This window comes from Cladophialophora bantiana (assembly GCF_000835475.1).
Source record: "Cladophialophora bantiana CBS 173.52 unplaced genomic scaffold supercont1.22, whole genome shotgun sequence".
NCBI classification, from domain to species: domain Eukaryota; kingdom Fungi; phylum Ascomycota; class Eurotiomycetes; order Chaetothyriales; family Herpotrichiellaceae; genus Cladophialophora; species Cladophialophora bantiana.
Window position 1 is genome coordinate 339,525 of NW_015971596.1, and position 22,452 is coordinate 361,976.

A 22,452-nucleotide genomic window follows, 5' to 3' on the forward strand; every position below is an offset into this window, starting at 1 on the left:
TCTTTCCTACTTTAGACTTTCCAATCCTCCGTCGGTCGCAGAGTCTATCGTTAGCTGGTCAAGCGTGTGACAAGGCGTGAGTCTTGTACAAGGCATTGAAGGGTCAACATGTCAAAGATGGCATGTTGAGTGTATCAAAGGCCTTTCAATTATGTCTCAAAAGAGGTGGGGCTGGGCTCAAAGCGTCGCATTCCTGAGAGATAATTGTGAAAACAGGTGATTGCAATGCGAAGTCCCCTCCAGGAGGTTACCGCTCAGCCTTGTGCAGATATAACACTGCTGTCTGCCCGATGGACGGGGTGAAACGAATTGGCCGGTAGCAGGAATCTTTAAATAGATACGTATTGTTACTAATATGTAGGGAGTCAGACGAGCTTAAACGTTGAGCGTGTGCAGAATACTCCGTACAATACCACTCCAGACGCGCAGAAGGTAACCTAGTAAACCGCATTCAAAAATAAGTGGCACAGCCTGACGAGAGTAGAGTGATTCACTGTTAGATCGAAAGTGCCCTTCATTCACATCAAGTATGTTGGTTACCTTTAGGAATAGCGACCTTCTGTCATTCACCCTATATCGAGTACTGTCAATTATATTCAAAATAGCGGCCGCTCTGACGCTATTGAGCACTCTTCAGATATATATTCCGTGAACAGATTCTGCCACTTATTGAATCCAGCTTGCATAGGTATCTATATTGCTCGCGAACATGCAACCTCTTTACCAAATATTGTTTGATCCTATCCAACCTGATCCTTGGCTGAACCTTTATCTGGGACTTCTGCCCGACGGCCTCACTGGCCTCACCAGCCTCACTAGGCGCCTGTGGCCGGGCTCCGATCTGGCTCCCCAGATATCGCATACACTAGCCTCGCAGCTAGATATTTATTTCAGCTAAGCCTCGCCTATGCCGGTGCGCAAAATCCTTTGTTCCATCGCAAGGAATTTGAGTGAGGAGACTTCTGGTTGAGGCTCGAGCCCCAGGGCTAAATATTGCTCCTGAAAATGATTGTGAAGTCGCGGCAACGATGAGCTCACATCCACCAACAGTTCATCACAGCGCGAAACGAGCATCGCTTTGGCTTGCTGCTCCTGTCTTTTCTAGCAGCCCACAACGAGGCTGGCTGTTCCTGGCTGCCATGTGTAAGCATATCCTCTCAAATCGGCCCCCAAACAACGACTGCACCTATCCAATAATAGGGAACCTACTGCCGGAAGTCCAGAAGAACCATGAAGCTCGTGGCACGTATCTTGACACTTAACTAGCACATGGGCCGCGATATTTAGGTTTTCGTGGCTGGCAACAATGCAGCCTTTGCTGAAACTCGATAACTTTTCACTATATAGTCTCGATAACTCTGGTCTGTATAGGGATTCGATAACTTTTCTCTATCTAGGTGTTTGGCTTGATGTTAATGCTCTAGTAGAGCTGCGAGAAACAAGACGGTAAGACATCACGCCCGTTGGTAGCTTGAATGTCCAGAGAAGAGAGTCTACCACAATTGTGTAGTTAAACAATGCATGCTCATTATCCGTGATGATGGTTGGTGTCCGTGCTGAGCTCCAGATAGCCGACAGAATTCTTCTCTTCCAACGTTGAGACGGGTTAAAGACTCACAGCGCCCCCAGCTCTCATCAGCTACAACAATTCCACTTCTCAATTTCCTCGGCCGCGACTTCCTCGGAAACCCGGACCACGAGCTGATTGTGAGTAATGTTGCCAGATTCCATCCTCAGACCTTTCACGGTAGTGTGCTCTCCCACCGCGCTACCCTCTTCCCCCTTGTCCTGTCCCTCTGGTCGGAAGGACAGCTTCTCCCAATGGTCGAGCTCTTCTGCCGCCTCCGCCGCCGCCGCCGCCGCCGCCACAACCGAATACATGGGATCGCAGCTCGGCTAAAGCCTTGTTGACCCTAGTCAGGCAGCTTGTAGGCAGGGCTGCAACGTTTGGATTCGCCATCGTGAGGATCGAGGCGCTTGTATTAGATAGGTACGCTTACCGAAACGCTCCACAGGTGATCATTAGTGGTGAATTAAAATACTGATGATATTGAAGACACGCTCTTCGTGAAGGGGATTTCGCCGATCAATGTGGGCTGCCAATCTACTATTAGTCAGTGATTGGTATCATGAAGCGCAGGAAATGAGATATTTGGTTGAAGAAGTCAGTATGTAACTTAATGAAGGGCAATGTATTATCCACGTACAAATGCACTGTTAAGATGGAAGTGCCGATAGCTTTATCTCTGTGCGTTGTTCGTGCATTTCCGTAACCCGTGCAATGGCTTTCTCGGGTAAGCTGAGACAGCGTACGTCGTAACCAGCGACGAGATCCCGACTGCACTCGAGATATCGGGTTCGGAACTCAATCCACAGAGTTCTGTCTGAGGATTCTGCGTTAATTGCAGACCGAGGGAAGCATGGGCCGTTCCTCAGAAACGCACGAGCGGCTTGCTTGATGCCGGCGGCATCCAAGTTTAGCGGCTTGCAGCAGTCAAAGTCCAGGACCCATAGCGAATGAGTTCCCAAGATGCCGTGAGTGTATTTGTTATGGGCGTTTCCTGTTCGCGTTCGAAACCCTCCCAGTACGAAATGTCATGGGTGTCGGTCTTCGCCGTCCAGTGCATCATGGCGAGTGTCTCAGCCATCGCATGTGCATACTTCATAATCGGAAGCTCGAGGTCCTCTGCCTGGTTGAGATGTAAGTGATAATTGTGTAGGGAGAAGAAGTTTCGCCAGACCTCGTTCTAGATCTTTCGCCGGCCCAAGTAGAGGCGTACTGAGCAGTCTCGGTCGGCGTCGTTGGCCTTGATAGTGGTAATCGACGCGAGTGGACAGTATAGGTCAATGAGACGTTCCCTGACTTCTTGCGGTAGTGGTGGTATGCGTTCAGAGCATAGTACGTTGCAGGTCGTGTAGCGCGTCGGAAAGCTAGGGAGATTCATGTTCCACCAGCTATCGTCGTTCTTCACAAAATGCGGCCATTGTGGGACGCACACGCTGATCTTCGCCTGTGAGGCCGTCTCGAGCACGAGTTTGTGCATGTTGTAATCGTTGAGAAGAGACTGCCCTGGACCACCATCCTCTCTTTTCGTCGCCACCATGCCTCCTTCAGCAGCCCATACAGTTCGACAGAAACCCTGGCCTATGCAGCGGAACTGTCTTGATGAATGATGGAGGAAGTATGAAATATTGTGACTTTGGTTGGTAGAATGTGAATGTCTCTATCGAGTGAGAAGGACGGGGTTGCCTTTATAAATACCTGCAATTTCTGAAGGTCCAAGAAATGGAGCCGACTACCTAATATGGTTCAACAATATGTAAGGTCTGGTTGGGAGGTTTTAACTGGCTTCCACGATTTCTGGAAAGGCAAGAAAGGTCTCCAATTCAAGCATTTGCATAGCCCCGCTAGAACCAATCATGTCAAGATTTAATTTCTCTACTACTAACCCATGGAGTACACGGCGATCGTTGTGAACAAGGCAGAGGGGGCTGCGCATATCAGGTCACGTGGGGAAGCACAGGGCTTTACTTTATCCTGGGTACGTAAATAGGCCGAAAATAGTACTGGGTGTAGTGAGGGAAGCTATTACGAGAATGCGACAGCCTGACCCTGCTCACAGGCACTAGGGGCTGGAACCTCAACAGGCAGACCAGGTCAAACGCCGGGGATCTGCCGAACCTCAACAGGCAGAGCATGAACACGTTGAAACCTGTCGCTCCGTCGACCCTTCAATCGCGGGTCTGACACCACAAATTCTCGGCCTCGACTCAGCAGATTTCACAAGTATCTTAGGGACATGAATCATCTGCCCGTACCAGAGAACAGGCAACGCCCTCCAAGTCGAGTCCTGTTTTTTGGATACTACGACATCCCATTCCTGGGCCAAGTCGCCGAACCTAACGACCACTTTTACGCCTACGCAGAAACGCATGGTCTCGCGGATCGAGATGAAAAGCATACACCAAACTTGTCTGGGCTCCAGGAATTGGAGGACGCTGACATGTACTTTGCTCGAGTACAGGCATGGCTCTACTTTGGACTAATCGCCGACACTTTCGGTGCCAGAACATGTGTACAGGACTTCATCGTCACCAACCCTTCCACGAGTGAGCAAATTATTAACTCGACCAAGCTGAAGCTATACATGTCGCAATGGCGTGTTCAGGTGGCTAAGGTGCGAGAGGAAGCCAAAGACGAACGGATTCAGCGCGTGAAAGATTCAACCACCGCAGGTTGGAAATTCTGCGACCAACTCGATCATTATGGGGTTCCGATCACTGAGGTGCACCAGCTCATCGTTTTCTCCATAAGGATTCTGATTTGTTCTCTCTGGGATATGCTATGGGCGAGCGATATGGACGGTGCACATTTGAACGACAAATTCAAGATCTCGGTTGATATCATCCGGTGGCCGCATTTACCAGCATCCTACCGACCTCTCGCGCTGCTTATGGTCGAGTACAACTGGTGCTTCCACGAGATCTTGAGACTGCTGGATACTTATAGTCTCACTACTGTGTGGTCAATCACATGCCTGCAGGGGAGGGATGCATCACAACTCGACCATGGCCGTTGTGCCGATGCTTCTAAATGCGTGGCACGCGACGTCGACCCTGCCAACCATCAAGCTCGGCACTTGACACAGGACTGCAAGTGCGAAGCAATAGGCCCAGATATCGATGAAGTCAGCAAAATCCTCCAAGCTGGTGGCATTCCCCTAGTCAGGTGCACAGTCCACGATGACAACAGGGTGAGCTTGAAAGTTATTCCTGCCAAGGGCAGCAAGCGCCATATTGCATTCAGCCACGTCTGGGCTGATGGTATCGTCATTCCTATGCAAAACAAAGTCTTTCGATGTCAATTCCTCAAGCTCGCCTTCTATCTTCGGAGAGCCCGTCCGCGAATACAGGCGGAGAGATTATTTTATCTGCCTTTCGCTCCCTTTCTGGCTCGCAATGTCTTCAAGGGACCGAAGTCATTCGATATCTGGCTTGATGTATTCTGCATACCATCGGCTGTGCGTCCGGAATTTCAAGAGCTCCGTAAACAGGCAATATCACGCATCTACCCTGTGTTCGCAGGCGCCGAAGCTGTTTTAGTTGTCGACAAAGCATTGACAGAAATCAAAAATACTGATATGTCGACCACGGAGACAATGGCAAGGGTAGCGTCCTCTGGCTGGATGACGCGTTGTTGGACATTCTCTGAGGCATCACTGGCCCAACAGTCAATTATGCTTTTCTGCATCGGCGACAGACTCATTGAGTATGATGATTTCCAACGTTCCACGAAAGCTTTCAAGAAGCTCGATCTTCCTTCCAGAAGCCTCTTGAGCGACTTGTTGCGGGCTGCATTCTATCCGTTCCATATCGCATGGCTTGCTTCACAACCCGTGGTTTCAGAATACGTCGGGTTCGCCTTCGTGTGGAACGCATTGACAGCTCGGTCAACGTCATGGCCAGATGATGCGTGGGGTATTATGGCTACTCTGCTTGGATATAGCGGCAAAGAGATCATGAGTCTACCGGAGCGCGATCGACTCCCTGCGATGATGCGCGATCTACCCAAAGTGCCGGCGTCTTTCTTGTTTCGCGATCTCCCACGATCAACCTCAGTTCCGGCACATATGCGATGGATTCCTACCCAGGTTCAAGGACTAATACGAGACGCAGATGGAACGTTTGCTTTTGCCGAAGGCGGGATCGTATTTCCTCCGAATCTCAAGCTCAAATTCATCCTACCGGTAAATGGCCCACTTCCACATACATTTTCATTCGAACTAGCTCACGAAGACTGGCAACGAAGACAACTATCGATCAGTTTCGAAGTTAGTATTCATGACATCAGTGCCCTTACACAGCACGTGAGAGGCACCGCTCAGATCTGCATCCTCCTACCCCAGACCGAAGGTCAATCGGGCGATAGCGAAACAGAGTACATCAGCGGCAATGGCTGCAGCCTCCTTGTCAGGCAAATCCGGCCAGATTCGATCATCGAAGCCGACTTCCTCTCTTCATTATCCTACAAATTCACCCGACAGAAACAGCAAAGTCACTTTCAAGCCAGCATGGCAGGCCCGATTGTGGTAATCTCCTGCAACCGCGAACAGTGGTACCAACCCAAGATGCGAAGGAAGAAACACTCATTACCCCCATGGACCATGACGAGGATTCTCTACTTCGGCGTGCCTGCAGTGTTAATCTTGATCATGGCGGCCACGATGATTCCGCTGTGGGTGTGGTATAGGGCGACAGGCCAATCATCCCACACGCGAGATATCCTCTTCTACTCAACATGCGGGTTTGCTCTTTTTATCGTTGCCGTGCAGTTTGCGGTAATTTTCCACGAGAAGATCTTGATTGGGAATTGGATCGATAGTTTTGAGGACAGGGAAGGATCGAAATCCCCGTGGTGGAGGAGGATCATGCCGCTCTTCTGATGGCTTGAGGCAGGCGAACCGCTCTCATCTGCAAGCATTCACGGTCAGGCATCATCTCGCAATGATCGCCTGCGGCTTGAGAGGCTGGTTACGGTGGGGGGAGAATGATACAACTCGCAAAAGCGAAAGACCGCATCAGAAATTCCTAAACCTATTGTTTAAGTGCATGTTGAGCCTGCTTTAAAAATATGTGCCGCAGTCTGCTTCGCAATACGTACCCCAAGACTGCTCAATAACGTCCAAGCGATTGCTGTATCGAAAATAATTGACAGTATACGATGAACAACAGAGGGTCTCTATTTCCAAGGTAAACGGAGTGTTCATCATCAACGAAGGCTCTCCGCATTCTAATACGCAAGAACTTTCAGTGTGCCACTTATCTTTCAGTTCGGCTTACAATGTATTACTTAATTATAATTTATTGGTCGTTTTCCATGGCGAGCACCAGGCCGGCAGCCCCAGCATAGTGGTCCTCAACCAAATGAGAAGGCACATCCTGGTCCTATGGCTGAGAAATATGCCATCCATAGCAGGTTGAGATGGGCAGCTACTGCCACAGAATTCAAGAATGCGGGCAGACTCACTGGGCAGTGTTTCTAGGCTGTTTCGTGGCCGCTGACCTTGGCCCCCTTTCCCGCCAGACAGTCCTTGTTCTTATACATTAGTTTCTTCTTCCAATCCTTCAGGGCTCCTGAGTTCCTCGAAACTACAAGTCAAACCAGTCCATCGTAGCACATTGCACCCAATAATTGGCTGTTTTGACGAGCAATGACTATATTAGACTGGTTGGATGACTCTCACAGCCCTACTCTTTGGATCGTCGCAATCTATCCGTCCTCGAACGAAACTAAGCCCACTATCAACAGGTTTGAAAATCGAGTCAGATCTCCCAAACACGGACCTGTAAGGCACGAGAGCATTCCTCTCTCTCCTTCCCGCCATAATCTGTACAAAATCACCAAAGGTGCTCTATTGTTTGGTCTCCAGCTACTTCTGGCACATCGACTGGGAGTTCTCGCCTTGGGGAGAGTTCGCGAAATGCACCGCCTGAGAGACAAATTCATGGCATTACTGGCCATGACCGTGCTCACTATTGTACTGTTGAGGTCCGTTGGAACTCTAGCAGGAACAAGGGATTTAGCACTCCTCAGGTATCAGACAAATGATGGAACGCAGCCATCAACGAGGGCATCGGATCCCTACCAGAAGTTCTTCTTCTTCTCCTTTCTCTCCTTGCTATTGCCATGGTTGAGAAGTCTTTCCAGTCTCAGAGGTTAATGTATCTAGATACCAGAAGAGAGAGTTACTTACACGGGAAGTGAATATCAACAAAGGGAAGAGAATGTCCTCTGTCTCAGAACTATCCTACAATAAACTTGTATCATCCCTGAGAACTGTTCTCAAAGAAATTATTGGAAGAGGGGGGAAGCGTGCTGGGAAGGCGAGGAGAAACAGATTGGCTATTGTGAGGCAATTATATTGAAATCTAGACTATTTTCAAAATATTAGAATTTGTGGACTGGAATTCAGATGGTCAAGGGCCGCTGCGATCGATTTGTCTACACGACAGTCGAGCTACATCTTCATCGAGGCACGTCGATCGACCCTACTAGCACCAAAGCCCTGATGACCAGACCCGATAAAGCGCGATATAAACTCTTTGGGAAATGCGTTACTATAGTTGACCGGCTCCCACGGAGTGAGGACTCCAACTCTATTAAATTCGAAACTGCCTTGGGGTAAGTTCCCTGAGGCATACGATGGACTCGTTGCCAATGCGGAACGAATATTTAGGTTTATGTCCATCATCTCCTTCTCGTCCGGTGTCTTTGTGCCCAACAAGGGGTCGAGGGAAGCAATTGACTGAAGTATTTCCGATGTTTTGTCCAGGGTTTCAATTTGACGTCGCATAGCCTGAAATCGACACCGTGTCTAGTGTCGGTAAGCATGGCGAACGCACAGCCCTTGCCGCTGTACTTAAATATGCCCAAACCGTACGCGCTCACTGAAAGATGAAAAGAGCGGGTCCTGAGCTATTGAGCGTCAGACACGTAGTAGAGCCGTGCTAGGGGGCCTCCGCCGTGCTGGAAGTGGACAGTATTCTAGTCATCCAGAAGACTAGCAATATCGTGCAGAAAACCCTGGAGTTGATGAAAGAAGTAAACTTCTCATTCGATGTGCCTTCGGCCAACTTAGAAGGCAGTTCGACATGCAGTACGCTTCAGGAGGCACAAGGGCGGAGGGACAATGGGAGACAGGGGGACAGAGTAGGTTGACTGACGGTCAACGCAGCATAAAGGTATTCCAATGTGCAGATATCGAACCCGTGGACACCCCCCATGCTGAGAGAAGGCTGTGGTTCAATTGTCTGAACCGCTTCGTCGTCATGACCGCCGATGATTGACATGGAATTTTTGCACTTTTGGAACTCGCTGACAACGAATAGGGTGTCATATCGGAGGGAGTGGGAAAGCCAAAGACGGCACTGGACTCTTGATGCCTTGTGAAGGCAAATACTGTGAAGCCTTTCGTCAGAAGATTGCGAACCTCGAGACGGTCGATTGAGAGCCAACGATTTTTGCCTCAGCGTACCCCATGGCGGTCGAGCAGGAATTGAACGCCCTTCACAATAATCGATTTGGCGTTTTCAATCTTCGCGCAACGAACACCTTTAACTTTGAGATAGGTCGCCACTGCAACAGACGGGATGTTTGCTATCACACCAAACCTAGGGCAGCAGATACAGCAAAATCGCGGTCTCCACTGAAACCCAGTTCTTCCACGACAGATAACTGACCTTGTGCGAGCATGCCAGTCTGATCGAAGACAGCATAGGAGATATATCGTGCGCCTGAACGGTAATTGCCGGCTTGAACATGACACCATGTTTTGCCGCGACCCCTCCAGCAGTTAAAATGACCATCTGAACGGCGAGGCCCGGTGCATAAGGATTCTCCTGTCATTATGGACCCGTCGACTTCACAAGAGCCCGATACAAGACGACACAGTCTGTTGGAATCCGAGAGTCATCCGTGACTTTGGAGGTTGATCGCCATACTGAACCAGTCATGTGTTGATTGGATTATTATGAAGACCATCGGCGGTGTAGAGGTTTGCCGTGCTGGCCTGCAGAGACCTATGGATACTGTCTGGACGGTCCCTTATCTCGCAAATGGACCCACCACTCGTCCTAGCACAATTAAAACGACTAACAGGGAGATGGTTTGGAAGTACTGTTCAGCTGGGAGTGGGTGCGCAGCCACTATCAATGCAAGGAGATAACTGAGAAGATATATGCCGTGGAGGTGCTGGGGACGATTAGTAAATCGATCTCGGCCACTCGAGCCATCAAGCACTGGGATGGAATGTATCAGGGACCTACGCAACGCAGTAGGTACAAAGGAATTGGAGTAGCTGAATGCCTTGTTCTATTCACGTAGTCCTATTGACAACGACTCAACGCTTAAGAGAAAGGAAGAGTTCTCTCTCAGCCGGTTCGGGTGAGAGAAGACTCTTATAGCTTCCCCTCTTTCTGTCACGTGAAAAGGGTAAGGTAGCGTTAACCGATAGCCTTGTGCTTCAACCATCCTTTGCCTTATCCTTTTCTTTCTATACCGTCCACCCGATTCGGGTGGAGGGCGTAGAGTACTTGGGGACAACGGTGGGCTCGTGACAGAATGGTTCGACTACGACAAGTTGTACAGTTGTCGCTAGCGCCAATGAGGCACTTCTGTCGGCGATAGGATGATGGGGCGTGTTCTCTAGATCCCGTCTCGACCCATTCGAGGATAACATCTGCGTCGTATATAAGGTACCCCAGCAGATTGACTATTGAAGTAAAACATTCCACCGTCTAACTCGACAGCCAGAAGCTCTGGTGTAATAAAATTGTATATATCCACCCGGAAAAAGGAAAAACTTGAAGGCTACAGACCAGAATCGATCTGCTCCACAACATTGTGGCCACTGTACGCTGCCCAGTCGCGGCAAGTTTGGGCCATGATGGACGGAATCTGTCGGTTTCGCATGACCAGGTCTGGCCGCTCCTACCGACCAAAAAGTCAGATTTGCAAGGTATTTCTGAAGCAAAGATATACATACCATGATATTAACATAAAGTCCGTCGCTAACGTGCCACGCGACGTGGCAATGAAGTGGCCACACGCCGGGGTTATCAGCCTGAAAGTCGAGAACGATGTATGACATTCCCGTCTCCGTGGGGATGCCGCGTTCGAGCATCTGGGTATCTCTGCGCTGCGGATTATGCGGCCTTGTCACAGTGCCGTTCCATTCGCCCGTGCCTTGTGCCACAACCCAGAAGTTGTGCCCATGAAGGTGCATGGGATGGGCCAGAGGGATGAGACCGCGGATGATTAGACGTATGGATGTGTTGCTGTGGAAGTTGTACACGTTCCATTGCGGGTCATACGGGTACGATGTATTGCCTAGCTTCGTGAGAAGGAGAAGAGGGTGGCTGGAAACCAATGTCAGCCGGTGAACGCAGATGGAGCTTAAATTGTTAGGGTGGTTCTCACTCATAATTTGCCCTGAATGACTCGTTATTCATCTTCCAGACTTGTGCCTGGGTGGCGTTCGGTCCGAAATCCACATCGATAGTCTGTGTGAAGGCGGGCGTCTGTGGCGGCGCATACTGGAAGAACGGCTCTGTTAGTTCCAGCGGATCATTTGCGCAGTTTGTGTCGTTCCATTTTGTAGCAACAGAAGTCGGCGTTGCTGATGTGTCTGCCTCTTCGTAGTATATTGCCGCAAGTGCACGAGACTGGTTGGTGTGGCTACATAGCGTACTGATATCGCTCCTCATCCAAACAGCGTCTGTGGGCTTCCCGGTGCCTTCGACGATAATGTCTGTTCTCTGGCCCACTCCTAGAGTGATGACATCTGCTTTGTATGGTTTCACCGGAACGAAGTCATTGGCGATTACTGTCATAGTATGACTGTCGATAGTGAATTTCTGGAGACCCTCGGCACCAGCGTTGATGAGCCGTAAGCGGTGTTTCTTGCCAGATTGGAACTTGAATTTAGAAAGTCCGGCATTGGGCGTGCAGTTGTACCCTTTGGCCAGAGAACAATCATAATTCATCTTACCATTGATCAAGTTGTTGTCTGAGTTCGGGATATCTGATTTTCCAGTAATCGCTTCGACGATTTTGAAGTATTCGCTGTGGAAATGATCGGACTGGGATAGTCAGTAATATGGCAATGGGAGGGGAGCTTTGGATGTTCCCACCAGCACTACCGGACCAACATCTACATCATAACCGACGTGAGAGGGTCCATAGATGACCATCGGACCGAATAAACCATCCGCGTATTGTGCACTGTAATGAGAATGATACCAGCTTGACCCGTACGAGTCTGCCTTGAATGAGTACGTAAAGGTCGAGTTGGGAGCAACCGGGCATTGCGAAACTATGCAGGAGGTCACTATTGCTGAAGCACGAGTCCGGGTGACTATTGAGCGACATACCGGATGGCACACCATCAAACCATGGTGTTTCTTTCTGCAACAGACCATGCCAATGCAGAGATGTGCCTTCCTCTGGACCAGTGATTTTGTTCTCAACAGTCACCTGTGAGTGTGAGCTATCTTGTGAATGAATTCCATTCTTCTGACACACTCACTTGTATTGTATCTCCCCAATTAGCCTCAATGAGAGGTCCAGGAAACTGACCATTGATGAGGATTCCCCATTTTTGGACTCCATCCGGGGCAACCCAGCCTCTCGATAGCACAAAGTGATAACTTCGAATAAATCCAGTGTTTGGCACTTCAACGTATGGATTCGTTTCATTGACGGACGCCTGGCCCCATGGATATTTGTGCGGCAGTGGCTGCAACAGTGTTAGACTGAATGATTCTCCTGAATTCGTATACTTACATTGTTCTCTAGGAATGGAGGAAGGTAAGGAGCGTTCAGTGTCCCGAGATGGCTACCACCTGCATGACGATGTGATGAGCAGTTTCCAGTATAACCAAATGTGGCATATCCTACCATTCGTTACTTTCTGAGACAGGTTGGCCGTCAAGTTTGAGGCTGCAAGAATCGAGTTCAGAAACTTCATGCTGCTGGACGAGAAGGAAGGAAATGGACGAGAAGAGAGCGTGAAATGAAGTTGGTGTCTGATCACTGATTGTTTGACAAGTTTTAACGGCTCAGCAGTGTTCTTATACACCTCACCATCACTGAAAACCATTGAGCCAGTCAGGGGTTAACTTGTCTAAAATGTCACCGTAAGATGGCCAAATCCTCCGCAAAGATTTCCCTTTTGGTACTCGTTCAGCGTATGGTAGTGGCTGCTACCAGGATCGATTTATTTTTGCCCGGTGGCATATGACTAAAGAGACCCAAAGATCGGCTAATCCAAATTTCCCTAGTTTGAAGTAGAGAGACTAGACGATACATGAGGAAGTCGGGACGATCCTAGGGAAGGGGAGTATATGATTATTCTGACCGGGACGACTACGTACATAAAGGGTAAGCTGCTTGGAACAAATCCATGAGACCTCTCTGATCTCCCCAACTCGAGATCATATCTTGTGCTCGTTCTCTGATGTCCTCAGAAGGAGGCATGAGGCTCGCAATCTTCAAGGGAAATGACATGTTGAATGAACCCCCCGAGTGTATTCCGGCTTCCTTATGGTAAGATGCACACTTCAGAATCATCTCTGCATGCTCTTCCATCCTTGACGTCTCCGTCATGCTCACCGACGCGACCACACTATGATAATTCAAGCAAATTAGACATGCTGAATGAAAAAATGCCACAAAACTGGCCTGAAAAGCTGTGGTCAAGCGTTCGATATCGTATAATTCCGAAAACAAATCTAGGCGCAGCAATAGTGAATCCGTCTGCTCCAGGATCTGCCTCCTCAGATCGGCGGACTCTCTCAGCGATTTATCCTTCTTCCATTTATGCACCTTGAAAGAACAAGAAGGTAGTTGTACAAGAATGTCGACAAGGTCGTCTAGGTATGACTTCTGGCAGGCCACGAAAGGCAAATTATGCCACTCGGGCTGATCGAAGGGCGAAGGCCTACAAGTTGTCATACCCACGACTACCTAATGCACGTTAGCGGATTTCGAGATCATGGCAGAATTTCTGACATACCGAGGCCAGTCTTAAAGACCGGAAAAGTTGATTGGCCAATCCCCTTTGGCAGGCAATGGGGCCCTTCAGGAGCAACATCCTTATTGCAGCAGAGAAATGGTGCACCCATCCGTCTGGGGTAGTGGACGCTGTGGATTCAAAGACGGCCAGAAGGCAAGTCGCCGCGATCGATGCCAGGGACGACGAATTCGGCGACTTTTGCACCCCTGTTGCATCGATTCGACAGCTGTCCTTTTGAAGTTGAAGGCATTTCGCATAACATTTACGTGCTTGAAATGCAATGGTTGTACTCTTGATCAGGCGCCCGTAGAGTGCCATGGATGTCGCACGGCTGGAGTAGGTGATTACCGGATTCTCCCATGAAGCCAGCATCCGGGGTAAGTTAGGTATCCACATGTGCAAACCAGCTCTTTGCCCTTCCGGACAACTGTATGATACAATGAGATTTGATAGGTAGAGTTGTTCGAAAAGAGGAGCGGCATTCGGGGTATAGGTTGTAGGCAGACTGAACTGAAACATGATGTGGTCCGAGTCACGGCCAGTTGAATCACGGCATGGCTCAGATGCCTCAAGCGTTGACCTGTTATTTCCGGGGATAGCGCCAGCCATGTTCACCTGGCGAGCAATGGGCTCTGGAGATCTATTCCTCTCAATGGATCTGGCCGATGTGGAATCACTTTCCAGTGAATAAAACTCGGCGGTTGTCGACGCCCAGCGTAAAGGAATTTTGGTAACGCTTTGTGCATGGACTGCCTTTGTCCGCTTGATTTCTGTACTTCTCTTGATCTTGTTGCTCATATCGATGAACACAGGACCAAGTCTTGGACCAGAACATTCAAGGTTGGCGTTGGAGCATTCTCTGCATATCGGAGCATTTTCATCGCACTATTCAAACAAATTAGGCTCTGGTTGACCGCTTGCCTCAGGAGATATAAGATGGATTGTTACCTTGATTTTCCGTTTAAGGCAATTTTTGCATCCCCTACTCCGTCCTGCGGTGCGACCCATCGTCGGCAAATGTATCGCAGATTGAACCTATTTCATTCGGCGATCTCACTGTTTGTCGGTTTCACACTGTTCTTCTGTACCAGCGGCCGCTGAGAATATCGAAATGGCTCTTCCGAAGGTTGTACAGTAGGTGGTATGTAAGCCGAATGTTGATGGGCCGGGTTGAGAAGTGAATCTGTGAACTTCGCATTTCTGAAGGCTGGAGTCGGTTGGTCAGAAACATCTCTTTGCATACTTGATAGGACACTGCGGCAGCCTCTAGTTACTACGCATGAAAACCTCATTATTCAGTCGCAATCAAACTTAAGAGCTGGATCTACATTCCCAGGAAGAGCTGATCACGGAACCAGGGGCCAGGATGACGATGTAACAAGAGCGTCGTCCGTCGTTGAGTGCTTACTCCATTACGTAAGGTGGTATTAACGAAGCGACAAGGCTGAGCGGGTGGCCTGTAAAAGTCCAGATACAACCCTGGACTGCCGATCACCGTTGTTAGCCCAACCAGCCATTGATACGTCCGTATCTCCCGAGAATTTAACTGCTGCAGGTTTGATGATTAGCGGTCTGGCTGATCTACCAGGAGCTCTGTCGTCCAGTTTGTATGATTTCCCCTAGAATTGGACACAGGTTTCCGCAAAGATTTCCATATCAGGCCATAGCGCTTCCACGCTTCGTTCAGCTTTCCCAAACTATCTTCCCATTCCCGTCATGTACTACTCGCTGGGATGGCGGCAATTGCCCACCACCATTGCACTCCTGTCCCTCATCCTTCATCCTTCTCGGAGATTCCTATGAAACGGATGAATGCGCTCACCAAAGCGCGACATCATCCCGAAAGGGAGTCTTTCAATCCACCTTCTACAGCAGTAGGCCACATTCATCAGACTAGGGAGTAGCCGTGACTCGTATCTCTTGACAGGCTGAAGTCGAAAGTCCCACATTCCCGACGCACCAAGAGAATCCAACAGGACCAACGGAAACGTCAGGATGAAGTTCTGCGCGTTTTGAAGTTCCATTACTTAAAGGGCTATACCCTCCGTTGGCCGCCCTTATCATTATTTGGAACTCCTAGTCATCAGCAAGCCGCAGATAGCCAGGTCCTTTTTATCTTCTCCGTGGACCGTCCAGAACATTCGCAACATGGACGACGAATGCACACATGTTAGCTCTGGCTGCCCTTCTGATGGCTCCAGTCTCGGCTATGCGCCAAACCTCCCCGTCACCATTGTTTTCCTCATCCTGTTCGGAATAGCGCTATTGTGCAATATTATCCAAGGATCAAAGTACAAAACTTGGACGTTCATGGCCATGATGTGTCTCGGGTCGCAGTCTGAAGTGATTGGATACATTGGCAGAATATTCATGCATTACAATCCTTACCGGTTGAGCACGTCAGTTTACCTGCCCCCAGGTTACCAGTTGCCAAGCTGAATGCGAACCGCAGATTCCTCGTGCAAATTATCTGTCTTACTAGCGGACCAGCCTTTTACTCTGCCGCATTATACCTCTGTCTTTCACGAATGTGAGCAGGGCTCAAGCCCGTCGCAGAATTGAAGAGTCGCTAACCGGGTGGAAGTATCATCGTTTACGGAGAGAACTTGTCTCGTATATCCGCCAAAATGTACACGCGATTCTTCATCTTCTGCGACCTCATTTCCCTCTCGCTTCAAGGAGGGGGGGGAGGCGTGGCGGCTTCAGCCACAAAGCCGAGTACCATGTCCATAGGCAACAAACTCATGCTAGCTGGGTTGATTTTCCAGATTGTGTCCCTTGGCTTCTTTGCAGCAGCCTGTGCCGACTTTGCGATACGTGTCAGGAAATACCCGAACCGAAAGAACCCTATATTTTTAAAGACAAGGATGGGGACGGGCTTCCGAGCGTTTCTTTTGGCAGTAGCCCTGGTCTTTGTGACAATCTTCACCCGATGCATTTACAGAGTTGTTGAACTTGGTTCGGGATGGGACAGTGCTCTGATGAGAAAGGAGGTCCCATTCATCATCCTCGAGTCCGGGTAAGTGTGGGTGCTCTGCTGCTACTTGGACCTAATTATTGACGGTACTATCAATAGCATGATTACTATTGCCGTCTTCTGTTTTGTGGTCGCCCACCCTGGGTTCGCTTTCGGTGATGATTTCAACACCATCAAGTACATGGTCCTAACCAAGGGAGGAGGCGAAGAGGCAGGATTCAGGAGGGAGAACCGATCCACTATCGAGCTCACCTGGGGCCAAGACCATGAAAACACTGTTGGTGCCTCAATGATTTAACCCGCTGGGCTCGGAAGGGCGCTTGAGAACGTGGAATACATAAAGGCGATGTATGGAAAGAGCGTTGCATGTTCTGCACAATGAATGAAGATCGAAGGTTGGCATAGTTGCTGGCTTTGTAAATCCGTATTGTCTGCTGTACGTGGAACCAGGAGTTGTGGGCTTGACAAGTTGTAGCGATTAGACGAGCATTTAAATTAGCAGTTCCATCTTCTGGCTATAGATCGGTAAAAGCAATCTCACAAGCCTTCAGCAGCTCCTGTATTCTACCGGCGAATAAGGCGGGATCGACACATTGAGACAGGTCCGAAACGCTGTTCGTGAAGGCATAAGTACTCGAGTTGCTGACTCTCAACAGCTGTCGGTCTTACTGACTAGTGGTGCCGCGCCTCCTATACTACCAGATTGAGCTGCCCACTTAATTACGTTTGAAGCTGCCAAATTGGGAAAACTTTGCGGAAGGATCCCTTCTCTACGTCCGCAAAAGGAGTCGAAGCACGAGCTTATCCAAGATGAAACTGAAGCATACTGAGTATATAATGGTGAACTAGACATTTTCTATTTCCTTCTTGCTCTTGCATTCTGCAGAAAGTCAAGAACACAATCTTCACATCATCTTCAAGTCGAAAAACGTTCAACGCCAAACTCGACTGTGCTGTGGGTCTTCTACGATCTGCGTTATAGTCGGTGGTGGAGTCTACCTGGCCAAACATCTGAAGTATGCTACAACTCATCCCCAGAATCCCCCACCCGACTTCGCCAAAGCCCAGATACGCTGACACGGCCCAGCGGGAAGGAGGAGCGGAATGGGCGTTCCACCAAGCAAGGGGGAAGTCAGCAAGTCTTCACGATGCCCACCACGCAGCCGGCAGGTGGTTGGGTGCCTGTATACGGTCAAGCCGCAACTGCAAGCAGTCCGGGCTGGCAGCCGCATATGAACGGGCAAGGCGGCGTCGTTGCCACAGAGGAAAACAAACAGGCTTTGAGCTTGGAGAAGAACGACGGTTCCAGGGCCCCGAAAGGTGCATAGAGAAAGGACGTGCAAGGATAAGACGTGAAGCAATAAGCTATAACGTGGTTATTTTTCGTTGGGGACCAATCTATGATGTATTTCGTTAGCTGTTGAGAAGTCCTCGCGTTCGGAAGCACTCGGTACCTTGATTTATAAGACCTAAGCTATTCTCTTTGTGATCAATTGTCAAAGTGGTGCCTCAGAGTGCCTTTCTAAGGTTGATGTGCACTTATGGTGTGTCAGTCCCGTGGATTTGGACCTTTGATAGCCAAGCATTTATTGGACCAAAAGCTTGTGATGAATGAAGAGGAAAACGACGCGAGGAGTGCTCAGGAAGTGCAGAGTGACCAGAGGGCGAGCAAAGCGACATGTGGTCTAGTCACAAGGAGACATTCAGGTACAAGTATTTTCGCGCGAGACAACCCGTAGCGCGCCAGGGAAGGGAGAAAACAGTAATGGCCGGTTGGTGGCATAATGCCTTTGTTGTTTTCTGTCTTGTGTTTGTCTGAAAAGTAAGTCGAGAAACTCAGAGTGACTCGACTATCAGCTTGCTAACAGGAAAGAGAAAGAGGGGTGCCAAAGCACATCCAGGCTAGCACTCAAATAACATAATGCTCTCATGTGGTAGAGCCATGTGACACAACCAAGCGCCTACTTATACCAAGTACATAGCCTGTACTCGGTACAGGTAGGGTGGGTGCAAGAGGGTGAATCCAAAAGGGGCAAGGCTGAAAGATGCGTCTCCACGTGATTCCTGAGCAGTTCGCAAGGCTGTGGCTGACACCATGGCCTTGGCCCAACTACCCGTCAACCGGTTTTCGGCAGTGGGATGAGCCGACTACTTGAATCCCTTCCTGAATGCAACAACCTTCTTTTCCCGCATACTGCTTCGTTCTCGATCCTGGAAACTGGGATTAGTCCTCTGACTGGGCGCTGTCGCCGCGACTGGAAAAGGCTGAATTAAATCCCTATTCCAATGATTTGAAGGGTCACTGCCTCCCGCATGAGCGGGGAGACACATTGACACCATGGTCTCAGTTGAAGCGACAGCAGCACAGGCAGCTTCTGCTTTCGCCCATGGGCCGATGACCTCTGCCTCACCTGCATTACTGAATCTGACGAGCCTCAAAGCCACAGCAGCGAATGTGACATCCGCCTTCTCCCTTCCGTTCAGCATACACCCGATCTTCCGCTTCCCTCTCCGACTTACCTCGCGGATCGATCGCACCCTCCTCCACATATGGAGCCGATTCATTCTCGAAGGACTTGGTACCAATAGTCTGACAAGAGCTGGGACGGCCACCGGCGCCGGCATTGCTGGAACCCAAGCTATGGCAGATGCAGCAGCCCAACCCGCTGTGGCCCAGGCCCTGGGAGAGACAGGTGCAGACAGTTGGGCGAACTTCTTTTCAGAGGCATTCCAAGCAACCGGCTTTAAGTCTTATTGGGGCATGCTGCACTATCTCACTTCAAGATGGGCCTTTACGTGTTTTGTGGTGGTAAGAGTGGCTGCTTTGGAAAATGGAGAAGCACATCTACTGACATGCATAGGCCCTGATTCTAAACCGTATCAGTGTTTACGGAGCGTCGAGGCAACGAATACAGCTGACTTGGACGAGGAGGCTGGCTTTGCGGATTGTCCCCATTGTGCTGTTTATAACTCAGATCCATCAACTCCTGCAAGCTATTCGGTGCCAAACATCGCCGGATTTCTCGCTCTATCGGCACGGAGACAACAACAAATACAGCCTCTTAGATTGGTCCACCGACGGTGGCTGGCTGCACATTCTCACATCTACACTTCTATTTCGGTCGACAGACGCCCAAGCTTGTGCCGCCATTGGGATGAGCAGACCAAGCCCAGAGGTTCGAGCACCTTTTGGTTCTTTCTCACTTCTTTGGCCTTCCTTCTTGCGGCTCAGCCTGTCCCATGTCGTTGAAAATCTGTCATGCTCGCTACAACAGATACCGACAACGGCAGAGGTTGGAATGTCCGTGTTCGAGCATTCTCTAGCATTCGCCGAGGCTGAGACGATGATCTCCCACACCCTGGGTCTCGGCTACTATGGGTCAAGCAAATCCCCCAGCAGCGGTAAAGCCAACATCACGTCTCCTCGCCCGGATTCCCAGCCTACAATACCCGCATCCGGTACAATATTGGCTCTCGCCGACGCGACGGCCACTCTGACAGGTCCGCATCTACTTGATCGTGTCAACGTCCCGGTAGAAATCCTCTTGGTCGCATTATTGTCGTGCTGCAACTCGCTTTCATCTCACGTCATTGCTGTTTTGGGAAAGCAACGTCAATGGAGACTTATGAATACCGGAATATGGGCCATGACTTTCATGGCGGCGTTTGTCTGGGGATTCAGCACGACCAGTGTCATGGTTCGGAGCGGGGATAACGGCGACCGTCGCCCTGTTAGCAGTCTTTTACACTTTCCTACGGTGGCGATTATAGGATTCCTTCCTCATATGGTCATCCTAGCGGGGATTGCGATCTGCCTGCTCATATACTTGGTTGCACTCACTTTGACGGCGGTTTCCCTCGGCACCAACCCGCAAATTCCACGGCCAACCACCCTTAAAGAACGTTTCATCATAGCTCACGACAATCTGCAGGCTGCGGTCCAAACTCGAGGGATTGAAATCCGTTGGCATGAGGACTTCTACACAACACTCCTCCGCAGCGGATTTGCTGCACTGACAGCGGCATCTGAAGCAGTTTTCTTAAATGAGGGCAGGGCAGTCGAAGTCCGCCAATTCACATGGTTGGAAGAGGACAGACTGGATGAATTCGACGCAGCAATGCGTGAAATGGGACCTTTTCAAAGTGCCTTCCCAAACAGTCAACAATTTCAAATTCTAGAAGAATACGGCCTTCCTCCTTCGAGACCTGGGGCCGCCGACAAGGGCGGTGTCTGGGAGTCTGGCTATTCCAAGGAACGAAAACTCGACAAAAAGGAAAACGAAGCCAAAGATTCATTCGTCTATCCTACCCCTCGCGCTGGCGGAGTCGGCGCTGTACAACGGACCACCCGTTTTTATTTGCTCATGATCTATGTTCGTGGCATCATATTTTTAGTTGCTGGATATATTGGATTTGGGATTGGCGTTCTGCTGGACACGGTTGGCATCACGGCGCGACCTCGCTGGCTTAGACGAATCGTTGGTCGGTCTCTGAAGAGGATGAACGCAAAACCAAGCGGTCTGAATAGCGAAGGAATGCTGGACTTTTGGATTCTATCAGAAGACGGGAAGCTCACGATAGCGAGCAGCGATGAAGTCGATATCGAGCCAGAAATGAAGAGGCGATTGATGACCGAATTCCCCGGAGAGAGGATTGATGAACTGCTCGATACCAAGTTGTATGAATGGTGGAAGTCAGGCGGATGGTTTGGCACAAAAGATGATAGCGGAGATTATCAGCCATCGAATGCTGATGATTGCGACGATACCACGAGTGTCATTTCGACGTCCACTGAAGCCAGCACTCACAACAGCGATGGCGACGAAGAAAATGCCTGGGAATCCGAGCCTGATGGAAGTCGAACACCGACTCAATCCTCCACGGGCCAGTCGTGGTCATTCTCCGGCGTTGTGACCAGAGAATCAACACCGGCCTTCACAGACTCGCCGCTCGATGCAGCGACCCTGGCAAGACTTTTAAATCCACCAGACAGAGAATCCCGCGAAGAAGCACGGATACTTGCCTCTCACCTCGCCACTGTGCCGGCTAACTCTCCTGGTGTGATGACTCGTTCACGCTACCGTCGCGAGATCGAGTCCGAACGAGCTCGAATCCTCCTTGCCGGACGCAGTCCAGCTCCCGCAACATCCAATCACCATCGGGCCCCAACAATCTCCCTGTACCAAGAGCCGCAACCCACAGGCCCCCGGCCCCTCACCCCCATAGAGGAAGCAGAGGTCCTCGAATCCCTGATTCTCAACCGTCGACGGAAGCATGCACCCCCTGTGCCACCGCCTCAAAGTGGAACGCCAGACACGGGCAACCCAGATCAAGACAGACAGTACGGACCTCCTTGTGTCGTTTGTCAGAATGCGCCGCGAACAATTATTGCCTGGCCGTGTCGATGTCTCTGCGTCTGCGAGGATTGTCGGGTCAGTTTAGCATGGAACAATTTTGGGAGCTGCGTTACCTGTCGGCGGACTGTGCAGGGGTTTGTGAGGCTTTACGTACCATGAGGTATCTGTGCATGAGTTGTAACATCCAAGGAAAGCAGGCGATATGCAAGAATCTTTCTTCTTTCCCTCCTTTTCTCTCTCCTCTTTCAGCTGTAAATCTGACGGTCGTTGGATGAGCAACAGCCAGCGCCCAAGAAGATTTGTTCTCTCCCGTCCCAGTCCAGGGACTTTCTTTCTTTTCGCGGGGGGTTTATCGATCCTCTCTATACGACATTGTTGCTGTATCCCGGTTGGCGATAGTGCCACCAGGTGTGAGCCTTCAGGACCGTCTTCGACACTTTCTCTCCCAGCTGCGTAAGATTGCATCTGATACTGCCGAGAATACAAAGTACTTATTGCCCCTCAAGTCCGTGTCTATATCGACCGCAAGCGAGCAAGCGAGCAA

At 50.0% G+C, this 22,452-nt stretch overlaps 7 protein-coding genes across 7 annotated transcripts; 4 read left to right on the forward strand and 3 right to left on the reverse strand.

Annotated features, from left to right (window-relative positions):
- Positions 1 to 2,477: 2,477 nt before the first annotated feature.
- Positions 2,478 to 3,044, reverse strand: Z519_11517 (uncharacterized protein; the record flags this gene model as incomplete). Its single annotated transcript, XM_016769228.1, has 2 exons — positions 2,478 to 2,690; positions 2,781 to 3,044. 2 exons carry the CDS (start codon positions 3,042 to 3,044, stop codon positions 2,478 to 2,480), a joined length of 477 nt encoding a protein of 158 aa, XP_016614601.1.
- A 756-nt stretch (positions 3,045 to 3,800) lies between these two features.
- Positions 3,801 to 6,443, forward strand: Z519_11518 (uncharacterized protein; the record flags this gene model as incomplete). The annotated part of the gene is made up of 1 exon (XM_016769229.1): positions 3,801 to 6,443. One exon carries the CDS (start codon positions 3,801 to 3,803, stop codon positions 6,441 to 6,443), a length of 2,643 nt encoding a protein of 880 aa, XP_016614602.1.
- Positions 6,444 to 10,369: 3,926 nt separating this feature from the next.
- On the reverse strand, positions 10,370 to 12,527 carry Z519_11519 (uncharacterized protein; the record flags this gene model as incomplete). Its single annotated transcript, XM_016769230.1, has 8 exons — positions 10,370 to 10,489; positions 10,545 to 10,917; positions 10,979 to 11,640; positions 11,692 to 11,873; positions 11,932 to 12,034; positions 12,087 to 12,296; positions 12,344 to 12,402; positions 12,458 to 12,527. 8 exons carry the CDS (start codon positions 12,525 to 12,527, stop codon positions 10,370 to 10,372), a joined length of 1,779 nt encoding a protein of 592 aa, XP_016614603.1.
- Positions 12,528 to 12,925: 398 nt separating this feature from the next.
- On the reverse strand, positions 12,926 to 14,582 carry Z519_11520 (uncharacterized protein; the record flags this gene model as incomplete). The annotated part of the gene is made up of 4 exons (XM_016769231.1): positions 12,926 to 13,480; positions 13,575 to 14,132; positions 14,325 to 14,459; positions 14,523 to 14,582. The coding sequence occupies 4 exons, from the start codon at positions 14,580 to 14,582 to the stop codon at positions 12,926 to 12,928; spliced, it is 1,308 nt and encodes a 435-aa protein (XP_016614604.1).
- Positions 14,583 to 15,722: 1,140 nt separating this feature from the next.
- On the forward strand, positions 15,723 to 16,849 carry Z519_11521 (uncharacterized protein; the record flags this gene model as incomplete). The annotated part of the gene is made up of 4 exons (XM_016769232.1): positions 15,723 to 15,973; positions 16,027 to 16,104; positions 16,159 to 16,593; positions 16,651 to 16,849. The coding sequence occupies 4 exons, from the start codon at positions 15,723 to 15,725 to the stop codon at positions 16,847 to 16,849; spliced, it is 963 nt and encodes a 320-aa protein (XP_016614605.1).
- Positions 16,850 to 17,699: 850 nt separating this feature from the next.
- Z519_11522 (uncharacterized protein) lies at positions 17,700 to 17,879 on the forward strand (the record flags this gene model as incomplete). Its single annotated transcript, XM_016769233.1, has 1 exon — positions 17,700 to 17,879. One exon carries the CDS (start codon positions 17,700 to 17,702, stop codon positions 17,877 to 17,879), a length of 180 nt encoding a protein of 59 aa, XP_016614606.1.
- Positions 17,880 to 18,889: 1,010 nt separating this feature from the next.
- Positions 18,890 to 22,067, forward strand: Z519_11523 (uncharacterized protein; the record flags this gene model as incomplete). The annotated part of the gene is made up of 2 exons (XM_016769234.1): positions 18,890 to 19,360; positions 19,413 to 22,067. 2 exons carry the CDS (start codon positions 18,890 to 18,892, stop codon positions 22,065 to 22,067), a joined length of 3,126 nt encoding a protein of 1,041 aa, XP_016614607.1.
- Between the last annotated feature and the right edge of the window lie 385 nt (positions 22,068 to 22,452).